This window comes from Dromiciops gliroides, chromosome 3 (assembly GCF_019393635.1).
Source record: "Dromiciops gliroides isolate mDroGli1 chromosome 3, mDroGli1.pri, whole genome shotgun sequence".
In the NCBI taxonomy this organism is placed as follows: Eukaryota; Metazoa; Chordata; class Mammalia; order Microbiotheria; family Microbiotheriidae; genus Dromiciops; species Dromiciops gliroides.
Genome location: NC_057863.1, coordinates 57,157,251 through 57,182,668, shown reverse-complemented (window position 1 = coordinate 57,182,668; position 25,418 = coordinate 57,157,251). Strand labels below are relative to the sequence as shown.

The 25,418-nt window shown below is 40.0% G+C and overlaps 1 protein-coding gene across 1 annotated transcript in view; it reads right to left on the bottom strand.

The window, feature by feature from the left end:
• The window catches only part of DNER (delta/notch like EGF repeat containing), a 287,309-nt gene that overhangs the window by 58,506 nt on the left and 203,385 nt on the right, over positions 1-25,418 (bottom strand). The window contains exon 8 of the mRNA XM_043993335.1: positions 17,727-17,951. Within this exon, the coding sequence (XP_043849270.1) occupies positions 17,727-17,951 (225 nt within the window). The remainder of the gene's footprint in view (positions 1-17,726; positions 17,952-25,418) is intronic.

Sequence of the window (25,418 nt, the reverse complement as noted above, 5' to 3'; positions counted from 1 at the left end):
GAATACTTGGGGTATGCCCTTTTTTCATGCACTTTCAGTATTTCCCCATTCCCCTCATTGAGTAAGGACATGACTTTGCAAAATGATTGTGCAGGGTTAAGGGTTCACAAAGTCTGTGCCCATAAGCAGAACAGAATTTGTCTTCTTGGGTATGAAACCCATATTCTTTTGCTCATTTAGTACCATGCTATAACCCAGTGGTCTTTAAATGTTTTTATCATGCACTCCTATAGGTAAACATTTTTATCATGCTCTACTTTGAGTTTATTTGCTTATTTATAAAGCATATGTATGTGTTACTGAACTAATAATTCATCTGTTATAAATTACAAAAAATATAGAAGTTATTGAAAGACAAGCTAAAGATGAAATAATAGAGGCAATGGCGAGCCACTGAAGTTTGGTGAATAGGGAATGACATGATCAAACTCTCTCTTTAGGAAAATCCTTTGGGCAGCTATGTTGAGGATGGATTAGTATGGGAAGAAAAATTGGAGATTTTTGCAATAGGCCGGGCTAAAGGTGATAAAGGCTGAATTAAGATGGTGGTCACGTGAGTAGAGAGAAAGGGAACTGGCTACTAATTGGATGTATAAGGTAAGTGAGAAAGAGGATTAAGATAACACAAAGGTAAAGTACTTGGGAAATTCAAAAGATAGCAGGAAGGGTTCAGAAGGAAAGATCACATAAGGAGGTCTGAGATGCATATTATAACCCACTCATGCCTACTTATCCTATGGGATTCATTCTGTCTCACCTAAACTGAAAAAGAAGAGATGGACCTCTTACACACTGTTTGTTCACTGCCTGGATCTAGAGTCTGCTGGGAGTGAGGGGTGCAGACCAAGTATGTTTCAAAGGAGGAAGGTGGAAATTTTCCCAATGGCACCTCCCAGTGGCTATTGCTGTTGGTGCCTCAAGAGCACTTAGGAGCAGACTCTTGGTATATAGAAGGTGGGGTATACAAAGGTTGAAAACTTGCATAGTAGACAGAGAAGGCTGCATGGACAGGGTTGGGGGACAAGGGTAAGTGTGACTGTGTTGAAGACAAACCTTACTACTATCATAGAGACAGTAAGATGTGAACCATCTTTCTCTCCTTTTATTGGTTGATCACACATCCCTTCAGATAAGACCACAGCCCTAACTTTGAAGACATTCCTTAACCAATTAAACTAACTAGCCCTAGATGAATATAAGACCTAAACAGCAAACTAAAATGCAATTTAGAACGCAGGTAATGGAAATAGCATTATATGGCATAGGGAAATTCCACAATTTGATACAATCCAACAAACATTTATTAAATGTCTACTGTGTGTAAACACCATGATAGATGCTGGCAATTCAAAGACAGAATTGGGGGGGGGGGTGGAGAACAGTCCTAGCCTTCAAAGAGCTGAAAGAAAAACAAACAAGATACCCTTTTCTTCAAAAGTGGAGGTTATATAAGGGGCTTGATGTCTGTCCTTCCACTGCAACAACTTGAAATTGTGTGGCTAATTACAGGGGGATATGGTGATCACTCACTAACATTTTAAATGAACAGCTTGATAACTACCTGTCCTAGGAAAAGTCTGATCTCATTTTGGCCTGTTTTGTTGTTGTTTTTCTGGGACAGGAAAAATTAGCACATTCTAAGTGTGTATAGGGGATGAAGAGGAAGGTGCTGGTCTTATTGGAAGATGTCCATTTATTTTTTTAAAGATGCAGAATGACAGATCACTAAGGATAAGCTATTTCCAATTACTTTAGCAACAGGAAAGTTGTGTATTCTAATATGTGGAAGAGAATATCCTTAGAGAAGCTTAAATCTATAGCAGTTATGAGACCATTTTATGTTTCTTTGAAATCACAGACAGAGTCTGCGTTTATATCCATAATTATAAGAAACTCCTCTAAATTATGGGCAACTGTAGCAAACTGCCCAGAGAGCAGTTTTACTTCCATTTAATTGCATTTCTGTTTTGGTTTTCTGTTCAAAAGACTTGGTTAAGAAAAAGAGAAAGAGGAGGCAGCTAGGTGGCACAGTGGATAGAGCACAGGCCCTGGATTTAGGAGGACCTGAGTTCAAATCCAACCTCAGACCCTCAACACTTACTAGCTGTGTGACCCTAGGCAAGTCACTTAACCCCAACTGCTTCATGAGAGAGAGAGAGAGAGAGAGAGAGAGAGAGAGAGAGAGAGAGAGAGAGAGAGAGAGCGCACATGGATTTATAAGTGACAGGATAGAGACCATTATAGAATAGATCCCTAAAGAGAAGGCACAAGTAACAATTCTTAAAGCAAATATATCAGAATGTAAACATCCAAATAGGTGTTTTCCTTTAAAGTAGGCACCCCAGGAGACATATGCTTATTCCTACAATACTGTCAGTTCTCAAAATGCTGTTATAGTTCCTCTTTAGCAAATTAATTCAGGGCAGTTAACCAGGAACCCAAGAGAATCAGTTTCATCATTTTATTAAAATCATACATGATTAATGTGACTTTTTAAAAAATATATTTCTTTTGGCCACTAGAGGGGGGATTTCACCTACAAATCGTAGAATCTTAGCCTCAAAGTTGGAAGGCGCCTCGAAGGTCACCTCCTTAAACAGGGACCCCTCTACAGCATCTCCAACAGACAAGAACATCATTGACAAGAGAACTGTCATTCTGAACAAGGCTGTCTCATAGTTTTGCCTATAGTGGATTGATACCTGCCTCTTGGCAGTTTCTACCTATGGCTTCTAGGTTCCATCCTCTGGGACCAAGCAGAAAAAAATCTAACACCTCCTTCCACATGATAGACCTTTAAATATTTGAAGACAGCTATCACATCATCCTTCTCCTCATTTTTCATTTCTCCAAGCTAAATATCCCATGGTCCTTCAGACAATTCTCACTATGTGCTTTGTCTAAAGTTCTCCCACCATCCTGTTAGCTCTGCTAACCATCCGGATCCTTACTGTCTAACAACACCTCCTCCCATTTGATGTTTTAACCCATAACAGGATGCTATCTCTAGTTATTTATCCTTGTTCAATGTCATATGATTTTATCTAACCTCTGATGCTATACCGATAAAAGAAGGAATTTTCACCCTATAACTTGTAAGAGAGAGAGAGAAGGAGGGATGGAGGGAAGGAAGGAAGAAAGGAGGGAAGGAAGGAACGAAGGAAGGAAGGAATGAAGGAAGGAAGGAAGGAAGGAAGGAAGGAAGGAAGGAAGGAAGGAAGGAAGGAAGGAAGGAAGGAAGGAAGGAAGGAAGGAAGGAAGGAAGGAGAGAGGGAGGGAGAAAGGAAGGGAAAGAACAAAATTATGTTTAGTGACACAAAAACTAAGATTCATAATTTCGGTTTTATTAGACCTTCATTTTTCTCATGAGAAGTTATTCTTAGAAATACTGATAGACTTGCCAAGGGCAGGCAATATTTATATTTATAAATAATCTATTTACCAGTTCTCTAAAGTACTTTGTCCTAGCTATGTTACGACTGATGGAAATTTACTCAGTGTGATGGGGCAATTTAATTCATTTAAAATTTTGAAATCTAAAAAGTTGTTACTTTCATATGATGAAGAGAAAGAAATCACAATCTATGATAATTCATCCATACAGAGTTTTCCATTTTGTCACTGACTATAAAAAGCAAAAAGGTTTTAAATGTTGTGCAGGAGATGCTCAGTCTATGAAAAGGAAATGCCATTTTCTTCATGCAGCTATTTTGAATATTTTAATAGCTATGCAGGTAACAGAATTCATTATAATGATTTCCCCAGGTGGGGAATATGGACTCATTAAAATGCATTACCCTCAGGTAAATAGGCCACTGCAGGACGGGTAGTACAACAGTCTTAATTCCTCTGATGTTTAATGAAAAACTGTGCAAAGAGATTGCCCAGAAATGTAATTTTCTTAAAGTTCTCAGTGTTTCCCTCCAAATATTAATAAGCTTCCCTGATATTCCTCACTGGGATGATTTTCTGAGTCAACTTCAACTACAATGAGTAGGGTGTTAAAATAAGTAAAAACACTTGCAAAAATATTTGCAATGTTATGCTTATGGACAGAAGTTAAGGTTCAACAGACTATGGCTTATTTTAAGACAAGCTCTAGCTTTCAGCAGGCCCTGTTCTATTAAAAAAAAAAAACCTCAAAGATTAAGCAAATTCAGTGGTTATGTTTTTATAGCTAAGCTACATGTGTGAGCACTGGCCTCAAAGCCATATTAAAAACTCCTAGTATTTTCACCAGCATTTTGAAACAGTCCATTTGGTGAAGTTAGGGGGGAAGGAGGGAGAGAGAGGGAGGGATTTTGGAAAGATAGAAATCACAATTTGTTATTTTATTAATGCATCAAGAGGGGATAAGCTCACCTTTTACCAGCCTGCTAAAGTGCTCCATTTTTAAAGACCTCCTTCGATAGCTAAAACATGACATACCAGTACATGTATTTTAATGTACTTATTTATTCCCTTTCAAAAGCTGTAAATCTGTAGTTATAAAATCAGTATTAGGGACTACGGCAAAGTCATTTTTACTTTTACTTCAAGTCATTACAACTAGGAAAAAAATTATTATGGTGTCCTATGCATACATGTACATAAAAGTCTGTGACTTTCCAATGAGAAAATCATTCCAAACAAAGACTCCCACCAGCCTCAAAGAAAAGCCAATAAACTTAAGCCACAAGCACAGCAAATACAACATGGAGAAATCATTTCAGAATAGGTGGATTTGGGGCCAGGAAAAAGATGGGATTAAGGCTTCAAATTCAAGGTACTTGTTACAGAATGGATGGAGTGAGAAGCTAAGGCAACAAAGGGAGCAGATGGAAGATTAGAACAAGATTAAAGACTAAGGCAGGGATACAAAGCTGCAGAAGTAAAAGGGGTAAGAGAGGGTCTAGTTCTCAAGCAACTGACTGTAATAAAAAAAAATAGGCCTGAGATTCATTTCAAATTAAATTCCTTGTGGGTTCACCAGATTGGCTTAGGGCATATTTTAACTTAGAGGTAGAATACAAGTAATATAATGAGCAAACTACAACAAAGTACAAACACAAAATTACACACAAGTGGGATAAAAATGTCATCAAAGAAATCCATAATTGGAAAGGATGATGGTTCAATCTCATAACAAGAGGAGAAATTATTGATGCTCCATTGGTATATGTGTGATGTCAAGAGAATTTAAGGAAGGCTCCCAGGACATTGAGTTGACTCCTATAATAAGCTTATGGGAGGATATATTTCTATTTATTCTATTTATACATGTTGTCTCCCCAGTATAATGGAAATTCTTTGAAATGAGGGTTGTTTAATTCTTTTTATTTGTACGTGAGTGCCTAAAACAGTACTTGTAACATAGGAGGTATTTAATGAATACCCATAGATTGGTGGTCTGGTTGAGATAAAAGTTACATCAGATGGGAAGGCATGAATGGGCTATGATCTGCTGGGTTGGAGAGAACATTAATGAGATCATACAGATTCATCAGAGTACAGGAGTTTATCATTAACTAATATAAGTGCTTTTTGAGTGTTTTGTGTAATTTGTTTTGTATGTTTTAAAAAAAATACCACATCACAGAAAAGAACCCTTTCTTCCCCAGCCATAGCAGCCAATCATGAAAATGAAATCAAGTTCTAATTTTGGCTTTATCACTTAGTTTCTGTGTGGCCTTGGACAAGTCATCTTACCTGTTCAGTCCTCAGTTTCCTAATCTGTGAAATGAGGAGGTTGGATTTTATGATCTCTGAGGTCCCATTCTGTGAAGTCAGCCATGGTAAAAACCAAGTACCAATGGTATATAGGAAATGTGGTAATGTGTGTGTGTGTGTGTGTGTGTGTGTGTGTGTGTGTGTGTGTGTGTGTGTGTGTGTGAGAGAGAGAGAGAGAGAGAGAGAGAGAGAGAGAGAGAGAGAGAGAGAGAGAGATCCCTCAAGCAGAAAAACAAACTGACCATAAATACAGAAACTAAAGAGTCCACCAGCCAGAGATATTTGGGCTAATGGGAATTATTTAAAATTCCTCCCAGGTTTCATTTCAGAGACAGAAGAGAAATAACCTGCCACACACGCACACACACACACACACAAAAAATTTGAGTGACAGCCTCCAGGTGTCATAATGGAGAAAGGTATCCCTTTTGGACCATGGTAGGTTTACAGACTTGGGTCAGTAATATCATATTCCTCACTTCCATCACAGGCTTTCTCCCAATCAGAATGACTTCAGGCATCCCAGACACACAAAGAAACTAGAATTTGAATTGAGATTTACTGGCTGAATAATTCATTCCTTTCCCCTCCCATTTGATCCAGCTGCCCTAGCTTTGAACCAGTCCTTGAGTGGGGGGGGTGGGGGTCATTCCATTTAGACTCAAGGGGAATAAACAATAGAAACTAGCCTCTCAGATATAATGCAGGTGATATATTCTTTTGGGGGGGGGCTAGGTTTGTTTGTGTGGTATTTTTAGCACTAAACAAGTTGGGGATATTCAAAGCAACAATTCAGTTGCCTTTAGAAATATCTTCTCCATCCTCCATTAGCTTATTAGTATTCCTTAGTTAAAACTGGATCCAAGTTAATATACTCGAGTAGAACAAGCTTCTTGTGAATATCCATGAGGAGTTTCACAGTTACAAGCCTTTCACTTAAAAAGATGTCAGCCCTGCAAGCTCCAAGCCCATAGTGGGAAAAGCTAGACAGTATATGACTCTTTGATATTCAGGGCTTAAACCACACAGAACTTTATAGAGAAAATTAACAACCTGAACCTCACCTAGAAGAAAACTGGCTTCCAGAGAAAACTTCAGAGGACACATAAAATGTGATCCATGCCCTGGAAGCAGAGCCAAGCCTATATTCCACACTGACTGCATCGACAGAGAGGTTGTTAAAAGTAGCCTCAAGAAAAATACATTTGCTCACCCAGGAGGGTCAGGCAGCTGTGAAATATCAGAAGCATAGTTTTTATTTTGCCCACTGCTACTACTTAGGATTCTCGGGGAATTGGAGGAGCTTAACCTGGAAAGTACGAGGCAAAACTGTCCTAGTCCTAGAGTTAGCTGTTCTTTCTATAGGACAGCCCATCTCCTGCCTTCATCCTTTGTCTGGGTGCCCCCCAATCGGTAGCCTAAAAGTCACCCCCTCCTCACTTCCACCTCTTACAATCCCTAGCTTCCTTTAAGATATAATTCTATATCTACCAGTTGTCACAGAACTCTTCCTTTGGATATGACTTTGATTTTATTTCATACACATATGTTGCATTTATTGATCTGTGTGTATGTTATGCCACCTCAGGAGAATGTAAGGTCCTTTGAAAGGAGGGAAAATGTCTTTTTTTGTCTCTGTCTCCCTTGCATATAGCACTGCACCTTACACATAGTAGATGCTTAATAAATGATTATGGAATTGAATGGAATTGAGCTGAATTAATTGAGCAAGGCCTACTTATATTTATGAAGCAAGGTTGCTTCATAAATTGTGAGGACCATTCTCCTCCTTTAGATTGCCAGCATCTTCATACTCTTTTTGGGCTTTTTCTATCCAAATCTATTCTCGGGAAATAATTTCAAAAACTCACTTGCACAAAAGTACAAATGGTCATTAAGGTTTACGATGTTGTTTCTCCCAGGGACATTTAAATTTTAACAGACGACAATGTTTTAAGTCATAGCAAGAAAACTCAGAAGGTAAAAGGGGAGGAAATCTAGGTGGCATGGTGGAGAGAGCACTGGAAATATTGCCTACTTGTAAGGTCAGCCCCATTAAGAAATTGGCTTTCTCCAAATGCTTTCAACTGGGCAGCTAGGTGCCACAGTAGAAAGAGTGCTGGGCCTGGAGTCAGAAAGACTCCTCTTTCTGAGTTCAAATCTGACCTCAGCCACTTACTAGCTTACTAGTGTTACCCTGGGCAAGTCACTTCCTGTTTGCCTCAATTTCCTCATCTGTAAAATGAGCTGGAGAAGGAAATGGCAAACCACCCCAGTATCTTTGCCAAGAAAAACCCAAATGGGGTCACAAAGCGTCTGACAGGACTAAAAATAACTGAACAACAACAAATGCCTTTCAAACCCCACATGAATTGCTCTTTTCCAAACAAATTAAACCTTTTAAGAGTCACTCTTACACACGTCAGCCAAGTGTCTTCTGGGTAAAGTCAAAATGAAGCAGGTAGCCATCAACAGAACCAGTGAGACTTCAGACCATAACCTTTACTAGTCTCTCATAGGTGACCTCTCTCATGCAAAGCTGAGCAGATGGCTAAAAATGGAGCATGGCAATACTGCATTAAAAAAAATGTTCAGAACCGTGGCACGAAGACATGCTGTTTTGCCGAATCAGTGCAATTGCTATAAGTTGACAGTAAGCTGGAAAGCAATTGAGGTCGTCTATCAATGTCCTTCAGGGTAAACCTCACACAGAGCCTGGAATCATGCCCAACAGGGCAGACGCAAATGCAGTTAGTGAATGGAAAGACTTCAGCTGTATACTTCAAAACAGGGAGTTCAGAAACAAGGATGGAGAAAACCCAATTGAGAAATGTAGTCTGCCTTTTCCCGAACTTTTGCATAAATCTCAAATCAATAAGGAATTAAGCAACAGCCAAGTTAAAAGGATCTAAAAAGCTATGGCATGCAGGTTAGTTTCTCCTCTGTTCATCTAATCTTGTTATTCACCTTGATAGAAAACAGATCTTGGCAGATGTCAAACCATCAACAGTGAACGGCAAGACAAGGTCTCCAATGGGGAGGTCTGGGAGATCAAGAGATACATGAATGAATGATTGCAGATAAACTGTGTGTGGCTAAATACTGGGTGCTAGGATACCAAAGGTATAACCAAACAAAGAAATGAGAGCAGAGACACAAAGAAAACCAGGGACCCTGGATCTAGACCTGAAACAGACCGCAGAGGCCATCACAGAGCACCCTCATTTTACAGATGAGGAAACTAAGGGGAGGGGCTAGTGACTTATGGGAATCACATATCCAAGTAGAAAGGTCACACAAGTAGTATTAGAGATGAGATTGGAACCTGGGTTCTCTGAATCCAAAATCACTGCTCCTTTCACTAGTCTCGATTTTACCTCTCAGTTTCAAGGACAACATGAAGCAATCATGGAAGATGGTAATATGACCAAAAAAGTCCGCAAGGGATAGCAGCAGTGAATCAGTCAATAAACATTGATTAAATGCCACTAGTGCCAGGGATTATGCCAAGTGCTGATGATAAAAAAGGCAAAAAACAGTCCCTGTTCTCAAGAAGTTCACAGTCTAATGGGAGAGACAACCCTCCAAACAACTGCACAAACAAAATAGAGACAGGAAAAGTTGAAGGCAATCAACAGAGAGGAAGCACCAGAACCAAGGGGGATGGGGGAAAAGGGAGATCAGGGGGCCTGTAGAAGATGGAGTTTCAGCTGGAACTTGAAGGAAGACAAGGAAGCCAGAAGGCAGATGAGGGAAAGAATTACAGGCAGGAGGGACAGCCAATGAAAATGCCCAGAATTGGAAGTACCTGAAAGTAAACAAATAGCTTGTTCACAACAATTAAGAGGCATTCAAATAAAAATGGTGGTTTGTCTAGGTCTGTCTGTCTCCTTTCCACTCCCCTCCCTCCTCTCTATCTCTCTGTCTTCCCCTCCTCCTTTCATTCTCTCTGTCTCTCCTCTTTTCTCTCCTCTCCTCTCCTCCTTCCCTCTCTCTCCCTCCCCTCCCTCTCCTTTTCTCTCTCTCTCCCTCTCTCTCTCCCTCTCTCTCTCCCTTCCTCTCTCTCTCTCTCCCTCTCTCCCTTCCTCCCCTTCCCCATAACGTTTCATCTACCCTCATAGGAGTCATCATCACCAAAGCTTACAACACTGAATCACAATCTATCGATCTGGAAGACTTTCAAGTAGAACACTTGTCAGTGATGTAAATGTCTGCCTATCAGGGCTAAGAAGCCAAGTTCCTGGAGAAACATCACCACAAGTTTGGCCATCGGGTACTAAATAACCTCAGCTGCAGAAGCTCCTGAAGACCATTGACTGAGGGACGGAGCATGTGTGGCCAGCATTGGCCTGATGGGGATCCACATAGATGGGTCCCTGAAGTATTCCATCCAATCCAATCCCACTCCATTCAACACATATTTATTAAGTGCCTACTATTTGCAAGGCACTGAGCTAGGGGCCAGAGATCGTAAGACTGAATGATAGTTCCTGCCCTCAAGGAGTACTTATTGTGTTGTTTGGGCATACAAATATCCATAATTACGTGAGGGGAGAGAGCGAGAGAGAGGGAGGGAGGGGGGGAGAGAGAGAGAGAGAGAGAGAGAGAGAGAGAGAGAGAGAGAGAGAGAGAGAGAGAGAGAGAGAGAGAGAGAGAGAGAGAGAGAGAGGAGAGAGAGCAAGCAGCTAACAACTGGGGGCAAGAGGAAAGTGCCTTCAAGAGGTGCCACCTAAGCTGAGCTGGGAAGGAAGCCAGGGAGGGTAAGAGGTAAAACTACCGTGGGGACATACTCTCCTACTTAGAGAAACATGGGGGTAGGGAGGAAAAGCAGACTTGAAGCAAGTGTAGTGACTCATGTATATTCTGCCAGGGGATATACAGAAGCTAAAGAGGAAGGTCATTTTTCAGCCAGGTCAGTAATAAAGTATTCAGGACCTTGAAAGTAAAGATGAGAATTTGAAACCTAAGGCCTTGATTGGCCCATTTAGAATCTGAGCAGAAGAGGTATCTGCTGTTGCACCCTTTGAGGAGAATCTAAAGGGAGAGGCAAAGGATGTCACCAACCTCTGCTTAGAACATGACAAATACAAGCACCAACATCTTGCTTGAGAGAATGGATCAAGTTTTCTGTTCAATATTCTAGAGGAGATGCCCCCTTTAGAATTAGTCAGGAGGGCAGAAGTAATCACAAATCCATCCCTCAGCCAGTGTTTCTTGATACTGCATTTCCATATATCTGTGAAATGGGCATTGGAATTTAGCCAGGGGGATCTCATCAAACAGTGGGAAAGCTGAGCCACCGACTGTGGGCTCCCATGAAGAGAGAAATGGCCTCTGCAAATTTCTGACAACGGAAACCAAGGCATGACCTGGCTGGTCATTTTATGCAGCTTGTGTCCTTAATATAAAAGGGGAAATGACCCTGGTTTAGATTCCTGAAGCTATCTATGCACATGAGAAACCCTTTGAAAGGGAAAAAAAGTCCATTCTTCCCTAAAGAGAAATCTAATGTGTTTCTAATGATCCCTGATCACATTATTAGTAACACACTAGATGATGGTGATCAATGAATTCAAATGTCGCCTCAGACACTCCCTAGCTAGGTGACCCTGAGCAAGCCACTTAACCCTGTTTGCCTATTTGTTGCCTGTAAAATGAGCTGGATAAGGAAATGGCAAACTACTCCAGTATCTTTGCCAAGAAAACCCCAAATGGGGTCACAAAGAGTCAGACATGACTGAAATGACTGAACAACAACAAAGATGATAGTGATGAATCAGCAAAAAATTCCTGCTCTTTTTTGGTCACTTATAACAGTTTTTTTCCATACTATTAAGCTCATAGATTTAGAACTAGAAGAGATCTTAGATCTTCCCATATTTTGCAAATGAGGAAAGTGAGGATCACAGAGGGGAAGAAACTGGCCCATGGTTGCTTCTTTGGGGTTGCTCAGTCACCCCAACTGCATCCACCCCTGCAATGAGGCTTTAGGAAGCCCCAAGAATCTTCAAAAACTACTCTTCCTCAAACAAGGTGAAGAATCTAATTCAACAAAGATTTATAAAATGCTCACCACACATCAGGCACTGGGGATTAAAGACAAATATACAATCACCTACATCCTCAAAGAGCTTGCATTCTGCTGGGAAGAAATAGCACAGGAGAACTATTTCCATTTGTTAGTGGGATCCAACCTTGTACGTGACATCTGGGTAATCTCTCTGCTTTTGTGGTACCTATCCAAACTCAATTTACAGAAACATAAGGAAAACACAAAGGCAGTGTGTTATAATGGATAAAGAGCTGGCCTCAGAGTCAGGAAGACCTGGGTTCAAGAGCCTCTGATGAATAACTGGATATGTGACCCTGGGCAAGTGACTTAACCTCTCACTATTTCCAGAGACTCTGTAAAACTTGAGCTGCAGAGATGCCAGCCTTCAGCCTTAGTTGGTGGAGGGAGTGTCTTCATTGGCAGTTCCCTTTATCAGTGCAATCACAGGTACAGTCTTATCCCACAGAAAATACACTCTCCAAAAACATTCTTCAGTTACAGCTTTTGTTCTCCCTTGAAAGACATTATGCTAATTTAATTATATATTTAGAAAAGAAACAGCTCACAGAATCAAAGAAATTAAGAGGGTTGAGAAAGGTGAAGAAGAATTGCAAAAAGGAGGGGGGGACGGGAAGAAAATTGATTCTCAGCTCTTCAATATCTCAGGCATTTCTTTGTGTATTAACTTGGTGGTGCAGCAGACACAGTGCCAGCCTTGGAATTAGCGAGCTCTGAGTTCAAATCCAGCCTCAGATATTTACTAGCTGTGTGACCCTGGGCAAATCACTTAAATCTTTGGCTGGCTGTTTCCTCAACTGTAAACAGGGATAAACAAGAGCACCTGCCTCTCAGACCTTTTGTGAAGAACAAATGGGATAATAATTTTAATTGCCTGGCATGTAGGAGGCACTTAAATGCTTCCATTCAATTATTAATTAAAATTAAACCACACCTTTTATATTGCTGGGTTTATTTTCTATGCCCACAATTTAAGGACATCCTGTATACCACTGGCCATGGGAGCTGTTTTCCAAATATCTGCTGTTTCATTTTGAATGCATGCCATATAGATGCAATCAGATGAAAACCACAGCCTGGATATGAAATTTGTGCACATGAATCTTGCACATTTCAATGCTCAGTTTCAGTGTCAGGAGACAACAATCTGTAATTTTTTTAAGGCCATGTGCTACCAACCTGTAAATTGTTTAGAATCTGCATCGCCTCCCCATTAATGTGGCAATTTGAGAGAAAGAACCTTGGGGTGATTCTACGGCACTGACATTTTATTACTTAATATTATAATATCATCAAAATCTCTCATTCAAAAACCTGAAAATGAGGTTTAAAAAATGGAGCGTGTGGCACATTTGACTTTCTGTAATCAAAAAGGCGTGTGTGTGTGTGTGTGTGAGTGTGTGTTATATGTAGAATAATTATCAACCTGATATCATTCCAGGCTGCTGCCCCATTATGGAATTGAATGTGTTACTGATCCATAAAGATGACTATGTATGTTGCTCTCCAGCTTGATACCCAATTTAACCTATTCTCATGAGATTCTTCTATTATGCAAAAGAGTGGTAAAGCAATTACATGCTCCAAGAGATGAAGACCAGAAACCATGTATTGAGAGACTTGTCATAGTTGCCTCTTAAGATGGAAATTCAGACCAGATGTTAAGGTGCCTTTTTCTCATATGATACCTGTTCCAAAGGCAGCTTCTGGGATAACATCAACCTGAGGAGCCATCTGAAAGTATGTATTAACATGGTCTTTGGAAGTCCTGTACTGTACCCATCACTCATAAATATAGGTCTTTAACCAATCTCCTCATAAGAAGCAAGGATCAGTCAATCATTCAATCCAAGGATCTGATCAGGGGCTTGAATCCACATCCTCTGAGGTACCATGCTAACCCTAGAGACAGGAAGATCTGAGTTCAAATCCAGCCTCAGACACTCACTAGCTATGTGACCCTGTGCAAGTCATTTAAACTTTGGCTGACTCAGTTTCCCCATCTGTAAAATGAGGATAAAAATAAGTACCACCCATCCAGTGCTATTCTGAGGATAAAATGAGACATTTGTACTTTGCAAACCTCAAAGCACTATAAAATCTAGTTGTTATTACTGGTGTTATTATTATTATTTATTATTATTATTTGCAGGGCAATGAGGGTTAAGTGACTTGCCCAGAGTCACACAGCTAGTAATTGTCAAGTGTCTGAGGCCAGATTTAAACTCAGGTCCTGCTGAATACAGGGCTGGTTCTTTATCGACTGCTCCACCTAGCTGCCTATTATTGTTATTATTGTTATCGTTGTTGTTGTTGTTATTATTATTCAGATAGGGAAACTTAAGCTAGAGTGGTTAAGTGATTTTCCCAAGGTCACAAGAACCTGGTAATGTGAAGACTACAGATATTATTATCCCTATTTTTCATGTGAGGAAACTGAGGTTTATTGAAATTGTGATATGCCCCAAGAGTCACACAGCTAAAATCAGGCAGGATTTAAACACAGGTCCTTCCTCATTCCCAGTCCAATTCTCTGTATACCATAAACACAGATTCTGTACAGGATTCAAAATAAGTCTTTTCTTATAACAAATCTTGTTCCATGGTGAAGTGTTTAGAGGTTCTGGTTTATAATTATTGCTAATAATATCATTCCTCTTATAACTCACCAGTCCTATACATGGACTTAATAATGAAATTCTCATTCTGGCTGTAGAATGCTATTCTATCTGCTATTTCACTGCTCCTATTCATAGGACCCTAAGCCATATCTGGCAGGGAACTTAGAGGTCATCTGGTAAAGCCTCCTCATCTCAAATGTGGGGAAACAGAGTCTCTGAGAGGGGAACAAGCACAAGTTTGCAAAGATAGAAAGTAGTCCGGCTAGTACTCAAATCCTGGTCCCCAGGATCCAAATCTGATGTTTTTCCACTCAATCACAGGGCCTCTCTTTTATTATAAATGAACAACATTGACAGATTCATCTTTTTTTTTTTTTTTAGTGAGGCAATTGGGTTAAGTGACTTGCCCAGGGTCACACAGCTAGTAAGTGTTAAGTGTCTGAGGCCGGATTTGAACTCAGGTAGTCCTGAATCCAGGGCTAGTGCTCTATCCACTGCGACACCTAGCTGCCCCGACAGATTCATCTTAATGCTGTTTCAGGCATTGTATAGATAGACAGTCCCTCCACATACATGATTACATCTGATCCTTAACAGAATCCCAGAGGGCATAGAGTACAAGTTTTATTATGCCCACTTTATAAATATGGAAAGTAAGAGGTTAATGGCTTATGTTAATGAACTTGTCAAGTAAATTCCAGAAGAAGATAAATCTAATGGAAGAAGACCTCTACTTCATGACGTCATGGGGGCTGGGCAGAGCAATGACTGACTTTCATGATCTACTGGGGTTTTTGAGACTGGATCTCCCTATCTTGCCTAGCAAGGAAGTGCCGAGGTCACTCACAGGCTTGATCCCATTTTTGAACAGCAGGAAGCTTTAGCCAGACTTAATGAAGACCCCTGATTAGCTTTAGTTCTACTGAAGTTCAGGACACCTGAAGTCACAGAATCCACCATCCTCAACCTCAGCCAGTAGCCAGGATTATAAGCATGTGCCAACATACCCAACATCTGATGATCTGTCATACACAACATTTCCTCATTACTATAAGTCAAACAAGACTGAATAACCCAGATATGGTTTGGTCAGGACAGGGATGGAAATGAAAGAAAGGGTAGGGAGGGGGGCATACCAGAAGCAATTAAGTCAAGGTGGCAGGTAGAAATAAATTACTAAAGTGGCTCACAGATAGGTGGTATTTATCTTCCCTCCATATTCTTGCTAACAAATGCCCGGTTCAGTTGTTTCCATGTGGTGAAGCAGCTCATGTTGAAATATTGTGCCCTCTACATCGTAGTTATGGGAGGAAAAACTTGGTGATAATATCCTTGTTATAGAACTGGCTGTCAGAGGCACTTGAAAACTCAAGGGAATCAGTAGCCATGGGATACACAAGCTACAGCTGATTACTTAACTGGCTATCTGCCAGATGTGAGCCAAGGATCCAGGATAGGGTAAAGATGAAAGGTATTTCTCCCACTATCAGGTCTAAAAAGTGCTATACAACAATGCATCAATGGAAAGGGCATCACTGAGCAGTATATTTTATATTAAAAGAGTTTGTACTCCTCTCAGAGGTGACATAGTCCAACCCCACCTCATTTATGAGTAATTTTTTTAGTTGTGTCCAATTCTTCATGACCCCATTTGGGGTTTTCTTGGCAAGATACTGGAGTGTTTTGCTATTTCCTTCTCCAGCTCATTTTACAGATGAGGAAACTGAGGTAAACAGGGTTAAGTGACTTGCCCAGGGTCACACAGCTATTGTCTGAGAACTCACAGGGATGAGTATTCTTGATTCTAAGCCCAGTCCTCTATTCACTGTAACACCTAGCTGCCCTTCCCCCATTTTACAGATGTGGAAACTGAGACCCAGAGAGGTTGCAACTTGCCAAAAGTCCCTCAGATAGTAAGTGGCAGTGAAACCAGGTGCTCTCATTCCAAACCCTTCTCCTTTTTCATTATACTGTAATGCCCCTATAGTTAAATGTAAGTGTAGATTTTATAAAGCTTAGGAAGGAGATGGAGGGATTGAGAGTCAGCTAGTATTCCAATATCTGATCCTTCTTTCTGAGGACTTCATCAAGAAAGCATGGCTGCCAGGAGATGGTTAAAGGAGTACCAAGAAAGTTCATAATAGAAGAGTGGAAACTGTACATCAGAGTGGGCTTAGGTGGTGCATTCATCAGAAGCCCATGACTACAAGGGTTATGGGACACTAGACTGTGCTGCTGGGCACATGTTTTAAAGAATAGAGAGGAAAACCAGTTTCTGGGAATGTTTTAAGGAGGGTGGGGGAAGGAAGAGTTTTCTGAAGGTACTTCGAAATCCTGTGAACCTAGGTAGATCAAAAACAATTTAGAATCTCTATGGAAGAAACTACTAAGCACCCTTTAGATTCTTAGCTGAATTTCCCTGTAGCTCCCCAAGCTATCGTTTGGTGGTGTTTTTTATTTGCAGGGCAATTGGGGTTAAGTGACTTGCCCAGGGTCACACAGCTAGTAAGTGTCAAGTGTCTGAGGTCACATTTGAACTCAGGTCCTCCTGAATCCAGGGCTGGTGCTTTATCCACTGTGCCACCTAGCTGCCCCCTCCCCAGTCTATCTTAATTATTCTTAGAGGTATAGGGGATAGAGAGTGCTGGTCTTTGAGCCAAGAAAACCTGGGTCAAGTCTGGCCTCTGTGGGGCAGCTGGGAGGTACAGTGGATAGAGTGCCAGGCCTAGAGTCAGGAAGACTCATCTTCCTGAGTTCAAATCTGGCCTCAGATACTTGCTAGCTGTGTGACCCTAGGTAAGTCACAATCTCAATTTACCACTGTAGTAGAGCAGATCTGATTTGCATTGGTAGAAGGAGTTTTCTTATTTGGAGTTTCATACACAAATAAAATCCCAGGTCCGGGTTAATAATGATTAATAATAATAATAAATCACATTTATCTAGCATTTAAAGTTTTACAGAGCTTTTCTCACAACCATATTATAGTATAGGTACTGTACCCTTTTTACAGATGCAAAGCCTGAGGCTCAGAGAATTTCAATGACTTACCCAGAGCCAGAGCCTGAAATTGTTTTCCCCAACTTTTTCAATTGCACCCTGTTGCCTCTCATATTGATTCATGGTGTTCATATGTTGGAAGTACTCATGCATCACAGATGACACCCAGAATAGGAACATATCACATCGGGTATTCTTAAAAATAAGGCACGGCAGCATTCAATAGTAATTAAATGCCAAATGGGGGGAAATGCGTTCCTTTCATTTAAGAGAAATGATTTAGAGACTATTGAAATGCCCAATACGTGGAGGAAGCCAATACAAACCTGGATCACAGAGACACTTGTAGCTCGTCCCCACGCTGCGGCACGTCCCATGGGCACAAGGATTCAGGGCGCAGAAGTCGATCAGCTGGGCGCACGTGGGCCCGGTGAACCCCGCACTGCAGCTGCAGGTGAAGTGAGCCCGGTCAGCGTAGCAGGTCCCGTTATTCTGGCAAGGTGACGAGGCGCACGGATCGATTTTCTCTTCACAAGCTGGTCCAGAATATTCTAGGAGAAACAAAAGATGGTGTTTTCTTTTTTAAGAATTCAGGTAAATTTCAAGTAGACAAATCCAGACCATGTCAATGAATATATGTGTGTGTATGTATACATACATACATACATACATATATATACACACACATGTTATGATATAACAACATTATAATATAATGTTATGTTATATTAAATTATGCTACATTATATTATATATTTTTTCTTTTGCCTTTCATCCATTGCATGTATAGTTTTCATAGACATCACAAAAAACAAAGGTACAGGGAAGCCACATGGTCTTGTGACTCAGAGGATGTGGATTCAAGCCCCTGATCAGATCCTTGGATTGAATGATTGACTGATCCTTGCAGCAGTGAGAGAGCCCTGTGCCTGGTGTCAGAAGGACGTGAGTTCAAATCCAGCCTCAGACACTTATTTCCTTAACTTAACCTGTCTACCTACCTCAATTTCCTCATCTATAAAATGATCTAGCACCTACCTCCCTGGGATGTTGTGAGGATCAAATGAGATAATTTGAAAGTGCTTAGCACAGTGCCTGGAATGTAATAAGCGCTATACAAATGTTAACCGTTATTACCAGACCTAACTGGGTGATCACATAAAGTCCCCTATTTAACTGATTTTATTATCAGTCCTCTTCCCTATAAAAAGGGGATAGTAATAGTCATACTACCTGCTTCATGGGGTCAGTGTAAGGAAAGAATACTGTAAACCTGAAGATGGGAGTTCTTGACCTTTCTGGTGTCACGGACCTCTCTGGCAGTTGGCTGAAGCCTGTGCACTCTTTCTCAAAATGTTTTCAAATAACTGAAGGAAATTCTAAACCTACGTTAGAGGTTAGTGAAAATAAAGGTGTCATTTTTTCCCCATCCAATTTCATGAATCCTCTGAAGTCTACCCACAGTCCCTTTTGTAAATTTTCATATCAGTATATGTAATAACCATCACCACCACAACAACAATGTTTATATAGTGCTTAAAGATTTGCAAAGAGTACATAATGAAATCCTTTAAGAGTTAAAAATATTTTCCCAAATAGAAGTTGATTTCTTATAGAATTTTGGAGTCAGGAAGACCTGGGTTCAAGTGTGACCTCTGACACATAGTGGCTATGTGAGTCGCCATGTATGTCCATCAAAATCGGATCTCTAGAACTAGAAGTATTAGAGGTGATCTAGTCTGATTCATTATTTTACAGAAGCAAAAACAAGCCCAGTCATAATGAAACCAAACGACTAAGAAGAAGGAAGATCCAGAAATGGGTCATCTAACCACTAGGCTAGTATTTTTCTTCTCTGTACAACATTCCTTTGCCTTTTATGTATGAAGGAGTTTGGTTAGAAGCACCCCACTCCAACTGGGCTAACCATATCCAACTGACACTAAAGCAGCTGTTAATAGTCCTGTCCCCAGGCAGAAAGACATTGTTCCTGGATGCCCCACCTTCCACATTAGGAATTCTGGTCAAATGCACAGAATAGGTATAGCAGACAGCAAAGTGTGGCAGTGTGCAGAGTTCCCTGAGACTGTGGCTTTGAGAAGTAGTACTCAATCTTGTTAAAAAAAAAAAAAACTGGGCTTGTTTGAACAAGAAGAATGAGGAGAATATCTAACTAATGCAAAGCAGGCTTTCACCTTAGAATTGTTTTATACTAAATGCTCTTCAGTTAAATATTGCATACTCTAAGTTCAACTTATTCCTTGACCTATGCTATAAAAAATGATGTCCTGAGATGACTACAAATCACCGATGCTTGAGAAAATACATGGGAAATGTTTTTTCTAATGTTGTTCATATTATGTCTATTGGCTTCCTGTTTAATTTTCCTAATCTCAGCTTGAGTCCCATCTCACCTTCTCACTCAAAGCTCCCGGTGAGAGTAAATGTAGATGGCTGCGTGGGGAACAGATGGATCAAATACAAATTCACTTCCTCTCTGTGCCATACACATTGGCATGAAAGACTTGCTATTTTTCTGTATGGAGACACAAAACCTGGCACTGTTAAGGATGTTATGAAGCTCCCAGCGTTAAAGTTTGGAGAGCAGACCAATAAATTATCATGTAATCAGTTTCTAAAAAATGTGACATTCGCTGAATGGTCATTTTACTACTAAGCTTGGGATATAATTCCATCCTTTATAATGTGTCACTATTTTTCTCTAAAAATAAGATACTTGTGTGACTATCCATCCCTATTTGGTAGCACTATTAGTTTTATTATCTTTCTCTGGGAAAATTCACAAGCAGGGTATAATAGTCCAGTTCTAATAATCTCTCTCCTATGATAGAGAGATGAATTAATGAATAAATAGACAGATCAATAAATAAACACATATATAGGTAAGACAGAGATAGATTAATAAATAAATTGAGATAGAGAGATAGATGATTAAGAAAATATATACAGGGGCAGCTAGGTGGCGCAGTGGATAGAGTACCGGCCCTGGAGTCAGGAGTACCTGAGTTCAAATCCGACCTCAGACACTTAACACTTACTAGCTGTGTGACCCTGGGCAAGTCACTTAACCCCAATTGCCTCACTAAAAAAAAATATATATATATACATATACATATATATATATACATATACATATATATATATATATATATATATATACAAATGTACATGTGATGCCTTTAAAAATTGAACTGACTCAGAGCAGTTTGGTGGCACAGTAGATAAAGCACTGGCCCTGGATTCAGGAGGACCTGAGTTCAAATCTTGCCTCAGACACTTGACATTACTAGCCGTGTAACCCTGGGCAAGTCACTTAACCCTCATTGCCCTGCCAAAAAAAAATTTTTTTTTTAAACTGAACTGACTAATTTGGGTCCTGGATTGACTAAATCAACAGAATTTTTTGATGCTGTGTGGACACAATCTCTTGAGAAAAAGCTGTAATCAAATGTTTCTTTTGTATCACTATGACTTACCTTTGAGAAATTCAAATGGGAGCTTTCACACCTGTAAAACCTGAGTTTTAACCTGATTAGAGTTTCTCATAATGGACTCTCTCAGTCCAAGAGATTGAAATAGCAGAGACAATGATGAAATAATTAAGATTTCCTACAGAAGCACATGGCAAAAGCAGGCATGTACATAGATAAGTGAATAGAGAGGTAGTATATTAATAGTGTAACAGAACCTTAAACTCCTGTGTACAAAATGGGGGGTAAGACTCATTATTATTACAGAACCTATCCCTCAAGTCAAAGAAGGGATCCTGGACAGCACCAACTTTGTAATCTTCCTTAAGAATAACCTCAAGTTTAGGAATTTCTAAGCAACATGTTTCTTGCAATAATAAGACCATCATCCACATGACCCCTTTAGCTGAAGGACTAAGGTTATGACATTGGGAGAAGAGATTGGTACTATGCCACTTTCCCTTGCCCTGCAATTACTATTAGTGATTCAGACAGTACAAATCCAATGGTAAAGAGGCTGTCTATTGTGGTAAAAAGTTTCCTATCAGGGGGCGGCTAGGTGGCGCAGTGGATAAAGCACCGGCCCTGGATTCAGGAGTTCCTGAGTTCAAATCCGGCCTCAGACACTTGACACTTACTAGCTGTGTGACCTTGGGCAAGTCACTTAACCCCCACTGCCCCACAAAAAAAAAAAAAAAGTTTCCTATCAGTCGGTTAGTGAATACAGAAAGACACCAGTTTTTGAAGGACCATCCTTTCGGGGAGGAGACCGACGGCCGTGCATGGGCTACGCACGCCAGCCCGGCTGCTAAGCACTCCACTTCCAGGGTGCGAGCTTAAAAGGCAAGGAGAGAACGGAAGTGGGATCTCTCTTTCCTGCTCTCCTGGTCCAATGACTGCGACACACAGACAGATGCTGACTGGAGTTGGACGCGGCCCGGCTCGCCGTTAGCAGCACGTGCCTGACGCGGCTCTCCTCCCCAGAGGTGGCCTTGGGCTTTTGGTGAGTTTTATATGGAATATAGACTAAGCTTAGACTTAAGACTATTTGTTTGTATTTCTACTTTCCTATCCCTCTAATCAACATCATCTTGTAACTACCACACAATAAAACCTCTAACTAGAGACCAGAAGCTTCTTCCATTTACTAGTCTGGAAGATAAATTAAGGGAAAGGTTAAAGAGGGGAAATTAATGCTCTAGTATCCAATTTTAAATATCACAATATTCAGCATCCCCAAAGTGAGTTTGCTTTCCATCAAGAGTGCAAACAGCATTACCAGTCTTAAGGAAAACCTGTAGGACCTTATGAGGAAAATAGATCCATCAATCAGAGTATAGTTACACACACACACACACTGACAATGTCAATTTTGGTTACAATTGCCAGTCCGTGACTATTATGAGGAATAGCCTAGCTACATTCAGGGAAGCCAACTAACAGGTAAAGAAGCTATTGCTAATGGCACCTCTCAAAGCCCATATCCTTATTTAAAGAGGGGCTGTGATCTGAGTTTATAGAGGAAATAGCCATACCAAAGACACCACGGACACTTAAAGCAGAAGTTGTATATAGAACTTACTATATCAGACCTGAGGCTTCTGCAAGCCCAACTTCCTTATGTGAAAAGGTCTAGCTCCAGATCTTGTCAGAGGTAAGACATGAAACTGGGAGTTCCAATGCCATGGCTAGTCCGCTACAGAAATAACCATGCCACCTCCCTAAAGGTCTTAATTTGGAATGAGAAGTGCAGAGGTGTTTTGGAAGCTGTTCTAATCATAGACCTGGAAAGCATATAAACAAGGTAACAGTTCTAAAAGAAATGATGAACCGCTACCATAAGAGAATATGGTCTTAGATGAGGAAGTTCCATAAGATTTCAGGGATGCCCATACTCTCCTCAGTAGTCTGTTCTTCCTGACCCCATCCTAATTTCCTTGGTTTTAGATTTCAGTCTTGGATTTGGTTCCTACCTCCCACCTCCCCCCTTGAATAAAGTATTCCTAGTTAAATTTGGCTTAAGTGGACATGGGCTCTAGTTCATCATTTCAAATTATAGATTAGGCTATGTTTCCATTTTCCAAAAAGGATTTTTTCCTCTCACTCTTATTTATAAGGGCAAAGGAGACCCCATTCCTCTCCCCACTCCTGGGGGGTAGGAATCGCATAATAATATTTAAAATTCTTTTCTTTGAAAGTGAGTAAGATAGTGCATTTTCATATTATATGTGCAGCATCCTGCTGAGAGAATTGTGCAGCACAGAGAGAATGGTTCATTTCAAGGCATAAGGGAGTATGCAATCACAGGGCAACAACAGGAAATATCTCAGAGAGAAGGAAAAATTGCTGGAAAGAAAAAGTACATCTCAAGCCATACTGAAGTAATGTTAGCAGCCCAAAGATTTGAAACAATTGATTGCAGGAAAGGAAGCAAATGAGGATGAAAGATTAAAGGTTTAAAATAGAAAGTAAGTAAAGTATAGCTATAGAAAAAAAATCTACCTGAGAATCATGTAGGTTAATGCAGGAATACATATAATTTGTTATATTTAACTTCAGCCCTGTTGGTGAAAAATAATGGATTCTAACCAATATTTGTTAGAGAAGACTTCAAAATATCATGTCCCTGGAATATTTTATCATATAAATGGGAGAAGCCAACACCCCCAGGGATATCTATATATTATTAGAGTAAAAGAATCAAGGTGGAAACAAGAAATTTCCTAACAATTTTAAATTTCAAAATAATGAAGTCATGATAATGAGGTACTGTCAGAAGTAAACATGAAGGTCAGAAGGCTTTACAATATTAGTGAAGAATGTTATGCATTAAAATAGTATCAATAATTTTTCTGAGAAAAATATGTGATACAGAGATAAAAGCCCTAGATTTGGAGACTTGAAAACCCAGGTTCAAATCCCAGCTCTATTACTTACTCTCTGTGTGATCTTGGTCAAGTAACCTAACTTCTCAGGACCTCATAAGAACATTGGTTTATCTTTGCACTTAAGAGAGATGTGAAAATTAGTAAATATTGCAATGTTATGGTCTTGAGGTTGATTGGAAATATTTGGTCTTCTGAGAAAATAGAAAGGGCTTTTAAAATCACCTCATACCATTTTGTTAATATTTTCAATGGGCAAAGCAATTGTTCTATATTACAGGTAAACTGTCTTTGGTTAAAAATAGTGGTTTATGTTCATCATGATGTGTTGACATACTCAGAAGTCAATTTCTGTATGTACAAAGTGTCTTTATGATGATACACCCAAAATTATAGGATGCTTTCTCTCACTAAACAATGAAGTGGCTCCAAAAGTGATCTGTCTTGGGGGGGGGGAGGGGAAGATGGTAGAAACTGAGTTTCCCCATGAAGGGTTAAATTTAAAGTCAAAAGTAGACATCATGATCATCTAAACCCTTCCTGGATTAAATAGGAAGCTAAAACTCAAAGTTTGGTTCCATATTCTTTTTCTATAATTTGAATCCCAGAAGTGCTTAAAAGATGTAGGACTGCCTGAGATTTTAGATGAACTCATCTATCCTCTACTGATTTCATCATTAGAATATAATGACCTGGGGCAGTTAGGTGGCGCAGTGGATAGAGCACCGGCCCTGGATTCAGGAAGACCTGAGTTCAAATCTGGCCTCAGACACTTGACACTTACTAGCTGTGTGACCCTGGGCAAGTCACTTAACCCCCATTGCCCTGTAAAAACAAAAAAACAAAAACAAAAACAAAAAGCAAAAAAAAAAAAAAGATTATAATGACCTTCAGTCTTGTCACAAAGGGTGTAGGTACCTTTCAGGGAAACTTCTTTGTTATTTTTGGTTCATATGACTCATCCAAGAGTACCTGTAGGAATGTCTATCTGGTTCCACTGAGGTACTGGGGTATAGAAGAAAGCAGATGAGACTTGTAGTCAGGAGATTTCAAATCCCAACTTTGATACTTACCAGCTGACTAACTACCCAAGTCATTTGACCTCTCTAGGACTGGATTTACTCATCTGTAAAATGAGTGGGATGTATTACATGATTTCTAAAATGCTGTAAGACCTACAATTCTACAATCCTGCCCTGTATAATGAGACCCAATTCATACTTGAGAACACATTATTTTCCTGACACTTTACATGACATTACATGACAGATGAAAGCTTTATCAGAAGAACAAGGAAGACAAGACAGAAACCCTTAATGACTATCCTTTAGCCCCAAGGATTCAGTAATGTAAATCCCTAGAGATATTCATACTTACAAACATAAGGACCCCTCCTAAGTGATAGCGGAATCCATGAAAGCAGATAGACTCTCCAAGGGGGAAGTGAGATCAAAGAGAGATCTCAAGAAATTCTTATATTTAGGATGGAACAAAAAAGAGCTTTGGGTGAAGGAGAATAAAGGAATGAGCTAAGGGAGAAGAACTAGGAGAGTACAATGGAAAACTTAAATACCTTTAATCCCATTTTGTCTGATTCTTTGACTCAGCAATCATCCATTTGTAGTTCAAACTTAGATCTGAC